At 42.6% G+C, this 15,824-nt stretch overlaps 1 protein-coding gene across 3 annotated transcripts; it reads left to right on the forward strand.

Annotated features, from left to right (window-relative positions):
* The first annotated feature begins 1,450 nt into the window (after nt 1-1,450).
* Nucleotides 1,451-15,488, forward strand: cp110 (centriolar coiled-coil protein 110). 3 transcript variants are annotated; one of them, XM_079499816.1, is made up of 11 exons: nt 1,451-1,589; nt 1,851-2,017; nt 3,026-3,151; nt 4,543-7,177; nt 7,570-7,658; nt 9,166-9,285; nt 10,428-10,577; nt 10,743-10,844; nt 10,936-11,052; nt 12,608-12,690; nt 14,564-15,488. In XM_079499816.1, the coding sequence occupies exons 2-11, from the start codon at nt 1,865-1,867 to the stop codon at nt 14,709-14,711; spliced, it is 3,723 nt and encodes a 1,240-aa protein (XP_079355942.1). In that variant the 5' UTR covers nt 1,451-1,589; nt 1,851-1,864; the 3' UTR covers nt 14,712-15,488. The 3 variants fall into 3 exon arrangements, with proteins under 3 accessions (XP_079355942.1, XP_079355943.1, XP_079355944.1); XM_079499817.1 differs by having other exon boundaries at nt 4,543-7,165; XM_079499818.1 differs by lacking the exon at nt 3,026-3,151.
* Nucleotides 15,489-15,824: the final 336 nt, after the last annotated feature.

Raw genomic sequence — 15,824 nt, forward strand, 5'->3', positions numbered from 1 at the left:
ATCTCAATTACTACAACATTAACAACCAATATACGATTCCTTTTACCCATCAAATGATTTAGAAACATAGATTAATTACGTCATTTACCTTTGTAGTCCCTAATTGGTTGTTGTTGGTTGCGTAACCAATCTATGTTTTACAATCGTTCATAAAGAATTTGAATCGTTTACAGGGTCAGAAAAATAATTCATTCAAGCGTTTCACAGATTCTCAGATTACTTAACGAGGGAAATAAGGAAGATATACTTTCAGTATTACAGCCAGGAGAAGAGAGGACTAAAGTCAATGTTTTACAGAAAGGCTGAGATTTGAAAGTTCATAGCGGTCGACAGTACTTGCGCGCTCTGCTTGCGCACTAGTAGGCCTACTTGTGTGCAACGCGGCACTCGGCACAGTGCAAAGTAGGCACTGACAGAGTGCAGTTCTAGCTTTAAGATTTGTTTTTGGCATTTCTGACTTAATTGATAGTATACATCAACTATCAAGTGAAGATAGACAGGAAAGAGGGAGAGACATGCAGCCAAGGTCGTCATGGCTTAGGGTCGGCGACAGAGTACAGCATCTTGCAATGGGTCTGGTCCACAAGATTCGATACTCCACCAAGATACCCATGTACCTGTGTAGATACTTCCTTAATGTTAACGAAGTCCACACCCACAACACCAGAGGGAGTGCAACGAATCATGTTCAACCCAGATTCGGCACAAACAAGGGACTAAATTCTTTTCGCTCCTATGCCACCAAAATGTGGAACGCCCTACCAACAGTCATTAAGACATGCGAATCCCTTGACTCCTTCAAAACCGCTCTCAAAGGGCACCTACGGATGGCTGCAATTCGAAACTGGCCCCCGTAAAATCTGAATCCCCCCCCACCGCCCCCCCTTTTTCCCCTCACTGTATATGTTTCTTTTCCCTTTTTACCTCTATTATGATGAATTCCTGTACTGTTCTTTGTCTATATAGAAGTGTCTATTTGTACGTCTCTAAATGTTTTGATGAATTGAACATGGTGGACCCTGTTGTAAACAAGTGTAATGCTTAATTGGGTCGTCCACTCACAGTTAACAGCCTTTGTATTGAGTTTGTGCTTGAAATGTACTGTAATTCTGCAAACTGTTAATACAATTTTCAATCAATCAATCAATCAAACGCGCTGTCGTGGATTTGTTTTTGGCATTTCTGACTTAATTGATAGTATACATCAACTATCAAGTGAAGATGGACAGGAAAGAGGGAGAAACATGCAGCCAAGGTCGTCATGAACAGGACTCGAACACGCGACGCGCTTTCGTGGCATGATCATGGACGACTTGGCCAGCGCCTGGCCAGCGCATAGGGGCCAGCGCCCAGCGGGCTCCCCTTATGATTGGGCGCGTTCGGATAGGCGACCATTTCCAAGGGTGCGCTCGTTTTACCCCCCCCCCCCCCCCCGTTGCCACGGTTGCCATGGACGCCTCACAGCGAACTAGCCAATGCCAGCTTGAGTGTCCATCCAGGCTATGGCATCTAGAATGTTTGCTTTGCTAACTGTCACACTCTCACACAGGCGGGTAGTTGTAAACATTGGCGGCAGACGTACTGTGTTGGTAGGTATAATCTCTTAAATTAGACCATATATTTATATTATGCTATGATATTTGACCAGGCATCTCTGATTCATTATCGAATGTGTTGTTTCCCCGTTGCAGTAGTTTCATGAGTGCTCACTTGAGTCACTTAGCTTTTTTGTGGCCAGTTGTTGTTAGCTCTGTGTGGCTAGCTAACACTAACTAACACAAGAGTTTTCATATTGGCTATCAAGTGAAACCATTGCAGTAAACCCTGCACCGTGTTGAATTTGAAAACAGGTCGTCCTACCAGAATGGAGGATTATGAAGATTTTGTACAGCACCATCTCTCACAACTGAGACAATGTGAGGAAAACAGACCATCGAGAAGACCTGCTATGAGAAGTTGCAGTCGTCGGTCTCCTTCTCTTCTCAGCTTCTATGGTCAACCCATCCTTCCACCTTTGGTATGAAAGCAGCTAATTCATAATTACAGTTTGGTTTCTTTCTAGTTCCTAATGGTACCATTACTAGCATAGAGACTTGAAACACCAGCAGTCACAGTTGGTCCTAAATTCAATATAATTATAGACCCTGTTTGATGTGCTTTAACGTACTGAACACAGTTGTAGAAGAGTGCGATAAACAAATAATCTTAACATCATTCAGTACTATTCACCTAGCCCTGGTCCAGCACGTTGGTGAGACTCGCTATAAGCACTGGACCAGGGTAGCCGCAATTTGCAACTCTAGATTTTTTTATAATGGGATGAATCTAGAGTTGCAATACCCTCCATTGACTCCCCACTCATCATTTTGCGTTTGCGATCTGCTTGTCTTAAACGACGTTAAACTCACCAACATTGCAGCTGTAGTCCAAGCTTGAATTATTCTCTTTCAATCTGCAAAGCTTGTTTTTCATAAAAATCCCCCGTAGACATGTTATGAGCTACTTTCTGTCAAGAAGAAGAAATGTTGGAGTTTGGAAGCGCTCGTTTTTATTAAGGGGTCGCGCTGCTGCCTCCTGCATTATGTGCAAATGCGAAACAGATGCATGCAGGGACGTTCAGTGACTTACGACGAGCGCTTCCAAACTCCAGCACTTAGAAAAAGAATCACTTGCACAGAATTTCTTGACAGAAAGTAGCTCATAACATGTCTACGGGGGATTTTTATGAAAAACAAGCTTTGCAGATTGAAAGAGAATAATTCAAGCTTGGACTACAGCTGCAATGTTGGTGAGTTTAACGTCGTTTAAGACAAGCAGATCGCAAACGCAAAATGATGAGTGGGGAGTCAATGGAGGGTATTGCAACTCTAGATTCATCCCATTATAAAAAAATCTAGAGTTGCAAATTGCGGCTATGGACCAGGGCTACTATTCAGTATTCACCCAGGGGGGACAAATTACTGTTGCTGAACAAACTCTCTGACTCACCACTAAATCTTTTATGCTATGTATGTTATCTCAATAGCTGTCAGAGCAACAGAGAGAGGAGGTGCACAGAATTAGAGAGGCATTACAAAGGACCACTGACCAGAGAAAATCAAGAGCTCACGCGAGGGTGACCTATGTAGAAAACATTCTAAACAGTGTTCAGGTATGTCACTGTCAGTCATGACTCTTCATCTGCCCTCAAGGCCCGTTGGGTGCGCACACCCCTCAGTTAACGTATTAAAACTGGGAAAGCATACTGTATGTGTTAGGGTTGGGTGACGATGCGAATATATCACCATTATGCGCCACAACCTCCCAAAACAAACAAATTAGACTACTTCTCGGCCTGAGGCCCATGCCCCACCTCTTTTTAACCAATTTTGATAGAGACAAAGTTAAGCAATTAAAAATGTGATTGACATTCAAAATTATAAATATGGCTTTGCCCTCAGTACCCGCATACCTGACTAATTACCTAAGAAATGTGAGGGACAGCCACAATACTAGAGGGAGCGATACATTTTTTGTATCAGATATTTGCTTCTCGGGATTCCTGGAACAAAATATTTTGAAATGCGGGGTCCGCAGGCAAATACATTTCCTGCGGACCATTTTGGTGGTCCTTGACATGAGAACGTTTGAGCACTACTGATACAGAAACATACGTTTTTCAGAACTTTTATTAGGATTTAGCTTTAGAAGACATTTATAGAATTGGCCTCAGGGTTAAGCAATACCCTTTGTAGTTTGTACCCATTGTCAAAGTACTCAGTGATGACACCAGGAATCTCCATATACAGGCATGAAAGGGATACAGACAGACAGACAGATAAACAGAGATTTTTGCATTTTCAATTCTGGACAAACACTGATCTGACCGACTTCCCACTCTGCACTCTGCGATACATATGCAAAGTTTGAACTCCAGCGCTCAAGATAATTATGTTGGGGTCACAGTCTTGCTGTTGCCTCTCGCAATTTCCAAATGCTTCCGTCATACGGTCTGGAGCAACGGAAGTGTGAGCACGGATGAGTAAAATATAAAGTGGAAGTGGAGCCTTCTCCCCACTTCCGTTTCGTCTTTACAGTCGCACAAAAATGTATCCTAATGTAAATAGAAATCTTCTAAGCATATATAGCTTGCTGCTTAGCAGAAATGGAAATAAAAAAAATAAGCTCTAAAGATATTTTAAAACATTTTTGTGAACGGAAATGTCTGCTTCCTTACTCGGATTGGTGTAGTTCCAGACTATATAGCATTCAGAGATTGTGGAATAGTTGTCTGGCTACGCGAGACTCGACAGACGGATACACAGAGATTCTGTGAATTTATACATACAAAAATACTTTAAATTTGACACACACGTTCCACACCACCACAGAGATGGCAACTTACATCGTAACCGACTCTCATTAAATACACCACCAGAACAGTATGTTCATAAAGACATGATATTGATTTCAGCATTATTATTTATTGCTATGTTCCATGAAGTTACACATTTGTCAAATGAGGAAAATAACGTTGACATTATTGTTATCATTTCCTTATAGGCTTTGCCGCTGAGGAAAGCACCTACAGTGGACAAGTTCTTTAATGAAGAACAGGGCCTTATCGAATCACAATCTTCACCTTTCCACATCAACACCAATGTGTCAATGTCTCAGAGTGATGATGTCATAGAGACCAATGACAGTTTGACGACTTTGCCAACATCTAGCCTAACATGTGATGGCATGGGTGTTGTGCATGTTCTTCCTGTTGCATCATCCTTATGTAGTGCCTTTTCCCCACATAACCTCACACCACATCAACATTACCAGGAAGAGTGTTCTGTTGATCACAACAAACATAAACAGGTGTCAAAACTAGCTGCAGAACCCCTAATTGATATAAGCCATCAATCAATCTCTTCAGGGTATGTGACCTATGTGAATGCAGGAAGTACTACCAGCCATTCTGGTGGACTTGAGAGAAGGGGAGAGAGCCATGGGTTCAGTTGTGAGGAGGAGGCCAATGGCTTTTTTCTTCACAATACTTCAAACACAATCACCAATATGCAAGATATAATCAGCCACCCTCCCATAGATGGAGAAGAATTAGAGAGGCGTGCCGAGGTATCCTCCGTTGATGATCGTTTGCTAAAGGATGTTTGCAGCATCTCACCTTTTCACGATTCTATCATACATGCTCACTCAGCAGAGTTTGCTTCATCACAAGTACGAAGTTCTCCAACAGGAGTGTCTAAAAGCACTCTCATGTTAAGTCCAGAGTTGAAGGACATTGCTCTGTTTACCCAAAAAAACAAAAACCAGGATGGAGATGAATGCCCAGTCACTTCAGTAAAAACAACCTGTCCGTTAGATAGTCCAGAATCTTCAGAGACCTTAGTCACTCACTGCCCTTCAACTGCACACCAACCTCAGGTTCAACAAATGGAACCACAGGATGACCAAGTCAGTAAAGCAGAAACTCCAGAGGAACTCTGCCCTCCGAGCCTCCAGGTCCTGCTGAAGAAATCTCAGGAGTATCGGCGGTGTCAGCGGATGCTAAGGAACCAGGCCAAGAATACCAAAACCCAGGAGAGATCCCAACACCAAGTGAGAAAAGGAGAGGAGAGAGATAGCCTCTCTGATAAGGAGAATGATGAGTTCCCCCACAAAGGAGCATTGGCCACAGAGGGAAGAAAAATAAGAGAGAAAGGGGGGAATAAGGGAAACCAAGTACATTTTTCCTCATCACTAAAAACCTCACCAAAAGGCAAAGTAGGGGTTGTGACAGAATCTCAGGAAGTAAGTGCAACATTTAAATTAGGCAATGTGCACTTGATTGGAGTTGAAGACACTGAGGTATTGAGTGGAGCACAGGAAGATGACGCCTCTGGAAATACTCAGCTCCACTGCACCCCAGAGGTCAGAGCTGAACAACCATGCAACACCTTCAGTATATCTACTGATAATGGTGTTGGAAAGTTTCAGACTGTCCCCATCCTTCAGTTCTGTATGAGTCCAGTTCACTGTAAAAGTAAAGCCCAAGTTGAAAGAGCGATTAATGAAACTACTGTTCCAAAGACAAAACCCCCAACCTCTACAAGCCATAATGTAAATGATAATACTGAGCTGAAAGTAATTTTGGGACAGGAAAACAATGAAGCAGTGGCACCTCCAACTTCTTCCATCTTGTATTTAGCAGAGGAAGGTGATGTAGAGCGAATGTTGTCATCCAGGAGAAGTTCAGATCAGGCACAGCAGATCGATCAGCTCGAGTTTAACCTCTCCAGCCTTAAACTGCTGATCACAGATCTGGAGGCCACGATTACAGAGAACATGGAGAGCGGGTGCCAGATTCAAAATGGCAATTTTCTGGGTCACTTCATTGGTAAAGACATTGAGAACATTAACAAAGGCCAACTTGTTCGGGTTGGACAAAGTGATTATGACAGAAACTGTCAAGAGGAGAGGGATGGTGAGTGGCAAAGAAGACCATTAAAAGAGTTTAAACACAACGATATGGAGCCTGAATCAAGCCCCAATGTAAGATGGCAAGAGACATTGAATGAGGGAGGGGGGAAGCTAATGAAGATCACAGCTACACAGAAACTGGAAGTCAATGGAACAGGTAGAGGAGAAGAACCTGCATCTGGCCTGGCCCCTTGTAGAGTCCAGTTGTCTGATAGAGTACCGCTAGCTACCGACCTTTGCATGATCAGTTTTAGAAAGCATGAGTCCTTCAAAAAACAGCAGCCATGCATCACCTCAAGGGCACAGAGGATGCATGTTCCTGATGTGTTCCGAAAGGTGCCTTCTGAAATCGAGGTTTCACATACAGGCTCAGTGCTACTGGACACCAGTAACCAGCAAATGGAAAGGAAAAGGGAGATGATGGTACTAGAGGGGGAGGAATCATCTCACTCCTTGTCCCTCAACCAATCATACGATGTGGACACACCCTCCGGGCTTTGGTTGCAGCTGGGGTCTGGATCAGACTCACGATCAAAAGGTCACAATGTTCAAGGTAAGAATTTGACCCCAGACAGCGGAGGGGAAGGTCATGGAGGGATATCCAAGGCCAAACGGAGGCTCCTCATGCATGCGACAGAGGGAAGTGAGGACAGACCTAGAGATGGAAGCAGAAGAGCAGTATCTATTGTAAGACCTCACTCCAGCACCTCTAAAGGTAGGACTATGAGTAAGTGCAAAATAACATTCAAAATAATATAGAAAAGAAACAAACTACAGCTGTTGATGAATCACAAGAGGTATTCTCAAATGACATAGTCAAACTGCTGGTTTGCAGAATACTACTTGATATATTTACAAAATAAATTATTGTCCACTCCTCAACCATAGCAAATCCAAACAGCATTTTGTTTTGCCTTGGTTTACTGTTTCCGGTATTATATTTTATTTGCTGACTACTGAGCAATACATTGTCCAGGAACACCAGTATTCTATCACATGTCCAGTTTTCATCAAAAACCATTTGTTGTCAATATTAAAGACTGCTGCTGCTATTGATAATTTTCTTGTGCCAAATCTGCCAATAATTTGTTTTCTCAAAATCTGTGCGGTGGCATGAAGGCCACAGTGGTCAAGAGGATGAGCAGCAGCTCAAACCAGCCTACGAAACACTGCATAATGACCAGAGGAAACAGCTAGAGCTGCTACAGGTGAGATGTACTGATGACACAAGACATGTCAATGAAAAGGAATTGGTTTAACAATGGTTGTTTGGGTATTTTGTGGGGCAATGGTTGCTTACTTGAGATAAACTCTGATCAAAATAATAAAGCTTCAACTGAAAATGTAATAAAACAATAGTGATAAATAATTACTCAATAACAGACACCTTGCTAAATTAGTGTTAACATGCAAATGGCATAATATCTTGTAACCTTGACATGCACTTTAATATTTATACTTCCTCTGCCTCTGTTCCACCTTTTGCATAACACAGATACCCCATTATGTAAATGTGGTATGTATATGTATATTATATTTGTGGACTCCATCCAAGGTCAGTAATAATAAAAACGCTTCTTGACCTTTTAACAGAGAAGATGATCTCAATTTAAGAACTTCCCAACTGATGATATTATGTTGACGGCAAATAGTGCCAGACCTTTGTAAAACACTGGCACTGCTGCCACGCACGCACTGAAACACACACAAACACATTTCCCCTACCTGTTATAGTGGGATTTTAGAGACCTGTGTGTGGAAAGACTACAGAAATGTGCTCATTATAACAGGACCTTCAAACTCTCCCCAGTAAAGAAGCCCAGGGATTCTACCATAAATGTTTCATTGCATCTCTAAGAGGCGAGCTGGCATCGTGGTCTTGTGTCTGTTCCTGTGTGTTTTCCCAAGGACACCCACTGTTCATTTGGCACCCAATCTTTGTTTCTTCCCGTGTGAGCACAGCACGTGTGTTGGCGCTTGTGTGTGTTTGTTCTTGGGCAGTGTCCTTGTCCTATTAATTACACTCTTGTTTAATTTATGTGTCTCTAACAACAATATAATTAACATAAGCTGTTTAATAATAGGACCTTTGTCATTTTTCTTTGCTGCCTGGCCTGCTCCATCTTGGGCAATGTGGCGAGGGTAAAAGGATGGACTGTTTGGAAGGGTAGAGGGGATGAGTGGAGTGAGGGAACTGACACAGAAAAGCAAACAATAATTTTGTTTAATTCATGAGCGTCTGTGGTTAAGTGCCAACTCGTCCCTCTATGCTCCACCACTAATGCCCCCCCTCTTTGTCTCCATGGCGTTCACTCGTTTTCTGTCTTTCTTCGTTCTCCCCTTCCTCCATCCCTCTCTCGTCTCATCCCCTTGCATCTGTGCCCCATCTCTCCTCCTCCTGTCTCTCTCTCCACCCTCAATTAATTTCTTCCTCCTGCCTCATTTGCCATCCTTTCCAATTCAGTATTTCCCAATGTCTCCCTCTCTCATCCCCATGGGTGTGTACTACTGTGTGCACGTACCACACACGCATGCACCCTCTTTTCTTTCATTTCTCCACCCTTAACGCCAACGCCCTAGTGCTCTCTTTTTTTTCTCCTTTTTTCCCTCTAGATCTTGCCATCATGCTCTCCCTCTCCCTTCCCTCATCTCTTTCTTGCATCTCCACGTTTTTCTGATCAACCCACAACCCTCCTCCCTCTCTCTCTCTCTCAGGCGTTGGCAGTGCGTTACCATCTCCTCCAGAGCGTGTCCTTCCCCTGCCCTCTCTCCAGCTCCCGTCTGGGGGACGTCTCCATCTCACCCTCCCTTCTCTCCAGCACCTTCTCTTCCCAGGTAAAGTTTGCCATGTTCACTTACTATTGTCACCTAAGTGAAACGTTTTACCTTCCCTTCTCATTGAACATGTATGCCTTGAGTAATATTTGTATTACTCAGTCTTTACTGCCTGTATATATCCACCAATGTAGTATAATCACATCTTACGCTGCTACATGCTATAGCAGAGAACGGACACACATTCGGGATAAGTTAGGGATTCAGTATCTTGGTCAAGGACACTTTGACACTAACCCATGGGGAGCTGTGGTTCGAACTGCTGTTTCCCAAGCGGCCAGCCAGCCACGCTATTTTCTGAGCCACTGCCGGATAGTTCTTAAATAAAGCCTTGCACATCTTAATGTGGTACTAAGTTCAGGAGAAAAATGGTTCACTTCAGTTAACTTAATAACTAAATAATTGTGTCTGATGAGCCGGTTGATGCCTTCCTCCGCCGTCAGTGTGTGAATGTGTGTTTGAATGGGTGAATGTAATGCATGAATAAAAGTGGTATAAATGCACAATACTAGCTAAAGTTTGTACAGGAAGGCCATGCTGTTATTTGACTCTGTTCGGCAATAAGCTGGTGCACTCGGCCAAAAGCTACTCGGTGTGGAGTTTAATGCAGGAGCTAGCAAACTCTTGTCATCAGTACTGAGATTCCCAAGTATTTTGAGACAAAACCATAATTTTGTATGTGATGTTCCTGATGTGGGTGTGTCAGCAATATCCCACTGATTATGTGTAAACTGTAAAGACAGCGATATCCAACTGGCAAGCTGGAGAACCTTGTTGACTCAACTTGACTGGATGGGGGACACAAACTGTTTTCATTTGGTGTGTAATCTGTACCAAATCAGACTTACTAACCTTTGTATTGTGCCGCCTTTAATCAGCAAACTTGCTCTGCTTTTTTTTTGTTTAATAAAATGTCTAGGCCTAACAGTTTGTCGTCAGTTAAATTGTGTTATTCCAACCTCTGTCATGTAACAGGTCAACGGCTGCAGTCGTATTACATCCTTTTACAATGACTGACGACCACTAGGCACTAAAAGGATGCCCAACTTGAAAAAGACCTTGAAAATCCAGGCGGGAAATTAATTGGTCGTCATTGATGGAATTGGTATTCTCCTCTCTTTCCCTGTTCTCATTACTCACAGCTCTCATCCCAGCAACCACCCCCCACCCCCCAGTCTCCCAGTTCTGTACCAGACTGCTACCGCCCCCTGGTGTTGGCAGCAGTTAAAGGGTTCCTGACTCGACGGCTTCTGAAAACTGAGAGAGTGGCACAGCTGCTGCGCACCATCAAGGTGAGCTGAGACAGCAGTGTCATGTCTGCCTATGGCAGTACTCTCACTTTTCAGGCCTCAATAAAAGTGTGTGTGTGTGTGTGTGTGTGTGTGTGTGTGTGTGTGTGTGTGTGTGTGTGTGTGTGTGTGTGTGTGTGTGTGTGTGTGTGTGTGTGTGTGTGTCAGGACACTAGACAGTTCCTGTTGACCTTCCAGCCACAGACCCCTGGCAGAGGAATACAGACTAGCAGACAAGACAGTTTGCTTCTTGAGAGAGTCACACTGCAGGTACTGTATAAGCACATTTCTAAGTATTTCGGTTGATGCTCTCATTTTGAGGATTCATTTAAGTCTCCCCCTTTGCTCTGTTCTGCTTCAGCTGCGCTCTGCACGTTACGAGCTCTATGACATATTCTTCAGCCTGTCTGCCAGGGAGAGGATGCAGCTCATCAGCTGGGACAGGGAGCTGGTCGGAGAGAGGGAGCGACGACGACAGGTAGCCCTTTTTTTCAATATCTCAGTTACTTTTAAGTGCTGTGTCTGTATGGGATTCCCTGAAAACCAGGTGATTCACCCAGGGACAACCCCGTGTTGTCGTGTGTCGTACGCCCTTTATTTTCTGCTCACATTGGGTTGTCTTGTCAAGCTATGCTAGCAGAACCGTGACTTAAAAGGTTTATTAACCTAATTCCTCATGTGAAATTGTAACTTCAAACGGAGATGATGGCGTCCAATCCGTCTATAGATGAATAGATAGAGAGCATGCCTGGCAAGTAGAAGTTCCCAGGTCAGAATCCCAGCCCTGGCAATATTCCCTGAGCAAGACAATAGCGACTTTAAGCAACGACGGATACGGCAGTCGGCTACGGCGACCGGAAATGGATCAGTGCTCGATACATAAACCTGCTCTCCGTCGCAGCCCTTTCTACTACGGGAGAACCTACACTTACACGTAGTGTCTACAACGCCATGTCATAACCATGTTTATTGAAATTATAGCTGTCATACATTTACACCGATTGCTCCATCACCTCTCTTATGCTGTGTAATGTGTTGGCATGCTCTGAATGAAGAAATAACACTAATACCATATGTCATATTTATTAACCATGTTTATTAAAACGGTAAACACAGATTGCTCCAACACCTTCCTCTTTCCACTGCTGATCATGTCCAGCGCATGTAAGAATTAAGCAATATCGGCAAGTTAGCTGACGCGCGACGGGGTGTTTTAAAAAAAAGTGTTTATGTTTGACACATGCTGCATAGACACGTCACCATGGGAACCAATGTCGCCGTCGCCGACGGCTGTTTGCTTAACGATTTTGACAGCTACGGCGACGGCGTCATAGCCGCCGTACTTCCGCATAGCGTCGCCGCCCTGAAACAGTCGTTGCTTAAAGTCCCTAATAACTAACTTCTCCCTCCTCTGTGGACAGCACTCAGATGTGTGAAGCTGAAAACAGAATTTTCTCCACCGGATCAAATATGTCTAATTATTATTTATTTTTTCTTTTGTTTCTTTCAGTTTACAAAGATAACACTTAGGTTTTTGCGTTTTCTCCTTGTAATGTTACCGTTTTAGCTTGGTCATCAGAGAAAACATTAGATACGTTGAATGTGTTCTTCCAAGGCCTACTGGGGAGTGCGTGCAAAGTTTCACACCAATCAGTCCAGCGGTGCCCGAGACTGACAGGCGCACTGAAACACAATCCCTGTCCCTGGCCGCTCTGGCATGGCGAAGTTAATGAATTAACAAGAATAAAAGACTTGCTGGCCATCCTGATCCCAAATGTCATTCACTAAAGAAGGCTTAGTGATGGAATTGATTTTTCACTAGCTTGTTCCTGCTGTTGCTGAAGTACTATATTTCCTCTATTGATGTACTGTATGAACATATCACTGCATTCATTTGTTTATGGATGCTTGTGTGTGTATTTGTAGTGGTTTGTGTGGTAAACTACTGGACTGGGTACATGTAAAGTGGCCAATAACAACATTATGCAATTGTTTATATGGTTGTGTGTGCAACTGTGCATGTGTGTTTTTAGAGTGGAGACGCAGTCAGTGCCAAGGGAAAGACTTCTTTGTCTCCTGCTACGCAAAAATCCTTGGAGAGGAAGAGGGGAGTGATGTGAGTATTAAAATCCCTTCTTTTAGGTCTAGAGTCAGAGTGCATGTGCATGTTAGTATACTATTTGTGTATTTGTGCAGGAAGTGATGAAAGCTATCACACAAGATTTTAACTGATGTAAAGAGCCGTTCCCACCAAGCGCTATAACTGTAACAATATAACTATATAATTCAACCACTGTCTTGGTTATGAACTCTGCCATCCACTAGAATTGGATAAATTTTTAAACTATGTCTTTACTGTACTTAAAGTACTTAGTAGGAACGACCCTTTAGCCCCAATGGGCTATATGCAGCAAACACTTCCGCGTTCAGTTCGGTGCGCTTCCGGTCGGCAGCCACTCATTCACTGTGAACGTACGGTCATGATTTTGTAGGAATAAAGTTCAGTTCTTTAAACCACACTTATTTCATTTGATTACCGGTATGTGATGGCATAGTTACTATTGCAGGTTGCGGTTTGGGCTTGTTTCTAAAGTGTAGTTGCTTATTTTTTATTTGTATAAAACAAAAACTATTTAGGAAAATATCAGATCTACAAGCTGACACAAACGCATTGTGAGCTTGTAGATCTGCTATTCTCAAGTAGCTGCCGATCTTAGAGTATAAATATAAGTGTATTGTAGCTCAGTTGTGGAGTGGCTTCTTTTCATAGAACTGGTTGCTTATTTCTCTCACACAATCTGGCAACACTGTTTGTTACACTGCTGTGTATAACAGTTGGAGACACCACTTCAGAGGAAAAAGTCCATCAGCCCAGGACATGGCAGCTTATTCCTTTACATTTATTTGTGATCGTATTGAACTGTATTGTATTATTTTCACTGGATGATTCCTCCTCCATTGTTGCAGTCCAGTGTTTCTGTCCACTCGTCTCAGTCGGACTGAAGGACTTTTTCTCTCCGCCTACTTCTTCTCCAGCTGTTAAACACAGCAGTGTTTATAACAGAAAGGAGAGGTCGCACAACTCGTAGTCCCGATGCCAAAAAATAGTTTTTATTTACCAACGTTTCGACAAGCTAGTTGCCTTCTTCAGGGTATAAGGCAACTTATATATATATTTTTTGGCATCGGGACTACGAGTTGTGCGACCTCTCCTTTCTGTTATAAAGTTTGTCTCCCGTGGTCAGCACCTCCCTACTCTTGGTGTGCGCTCCTACCATTTTGTTTGTTTTGAAACACAGCAGTGTAACAACTGGAAGAACTCGCAACACAAATAATACAAACTATGAAAAACTACGCCATTACATAATCAAATGAAATAGTGTGGTTTAAAGAACTGAACTTTATTCCTACAAAATCACGACCGTACGTTCACAGTGAATGAGTGGCTGCCGACCGGAAGCTCACCGGCGGCCCATTAAGCTGCCCCACTCAAATTGACATACCTACCTAGATGCTTATCATAGCATTTAGATTTTTCTAAAAGTCACAAAACTTTTATTAAAACAAAATTATGTTTGTAAGTAGGTTGGGTAGTTGACTTGATTAGTACTGAACTGAGCCAGTAATAGCACACTGTCTTTTAGGAAGTGTACATAGGAAGGAGAGCGGGTTCTGGTGGGATCCAATCATAGGTCAATATGGCTGTTTACAGCACCAGTGTTAAAAGCATGCAATCACTAGATGACTACAAGGCACAAATACAGATTTTAACTAACCCTCCGGGGTCCTCTGGTCATTTTGACCCCCTTTTCAATTTTCAACATCAAGGAAAAGTAGTATGTTAAAATTCTATCAATGAAACTTCTTGTGCTTGGCTTATTTACTGTACTAAACATGTGATTAGAAAATGGTACATTTTGCAACCGCTTCATGCAGGAGTCCCATTGTCGTCATCAGCAACTAACATTAATTTTGTCTCCCTCCCTCAGGATCCAGAAGAAGGCAACAGGGAGCCACAGCGTGGCTGTGAATAGGACCAGACACAAGACTGAGCAGCCATCAGAATCCAAGCGAGGACAGTTCAAAGCAAACCCTCAGAGGGTCCCCAAGACCACTTATTCCTGTAGACCCAGATGAAGCTTCTCTCCCATATGTCTTAACATTAACTACTTGTAGCATTGAGTTTCTTGGGGTTTGAAATATAATATTGACACATAAGGTGATGTCTGTAATAAGAGAGGGATAGGACAAAATAACATTGTTTTCGATGTGTTAACCAAAATGACCATGCTAACTGTCATTAAATAAAGTCACCTTTTTAAGCTATTGATACAGTAACAATCAAGTAGCCTAATTAATACTGAGTCAAACTCAAGTCAAGGTCGCAGCAGCACCATAGTATTGAATGCAATGTATTAAATATACACAGCTGTGATTGATTGTCATCTGGATGCACTGATGTGAAAAACTTTATTGGAAGTAAAAAATGCTGAGGTAGCAATTTTAGCAAAACACTTAGTGTAACTTAAGTGATGCTTAATTAATGCTGGATTTAAGACTGAACATCTCTGCATTCCACTTCAAATGTGAGTCCAGGGGAGAATGGGGTCAATACATTCCTGTTGCTACCAAATAGTTGCTTTTTTATTTTGGTTTTTACAAATAGTTTTTATTTTTTATACAATAATTGAGCCTAACAACCATTAGACCTCTATCTGACATTTCCAGTGGGTTTTTATATTATTCACTTCAAATCTTGTCATTTTTCACTAGTTAGGCTACCGTATACTTAATTTATGCCAGTATATGGGATAACATAGCCGCAATTTGCAACTCTAGCCAAACTATATTTAACATTTGTATCATTTATACATTTTCTATTTATTTGTACGTGTTTTGTAATAAATGCTTGTGTTAAAACCCGGGTCATGTGTTTTTCATAAATACATCGGTACACTAACCACAACAAGGGCACAAACGAGGGACAATTATTTTCGCTCCTATGCCACCAAAATGTGGAACGCCCTACCAACAGTCATTAAGACATGCAAATCCCTTGACTCCTTCAAAACCGCTCTTACGGACGGCTGCAATTCGAAACTGGCCCCTGTAAAACCTGAATCCCCCCCACCCACCCCTTTTCCCCCTCACTTATGTTTTTTTTGGCTATATAGAAGAGTATATTTGTACGTCTCTATTCATTGTTATGAATTGAACATGGTGGGCCCTATTGTAAACAAGTGTAATACT

Source organism: Electrona antarctica (genome assembly GCF_951216825.1).
Source record: "Electrona antarctica genome assembly, chromosome: 4".
Taxonomy (NCBI): Eukaryota; Metazoa; Chordata; class Actinopteri; order Myctophiformes; family Myctophidae; genus Electrona; species Electrona antarctica.

Bases quoted from the DNA above. Each gene is read 5' to 3' on its own strand.
- cp110 (XM_079499816.1), top strand. From the start codon at position 1,865: ATGGAGGATTATGAAGATTTTGTACAGCACCATCTCTCACAACTGAGA. The intron at 3,152-4,542 runs GTATGTCACTGT...ATTTCCTTATAG, and splicing joins ACATTCTAAACAGTGTTCAG to GCTTTGCCGCTGAGGAAAGC. The intron at 9,286-10,427 runs GTAAAGTTTGCC...CATTACTCACAG, and splicing joins CCAGCACCTTCTCTTCCCAG to CTCTCATCCCAGCAACCACC.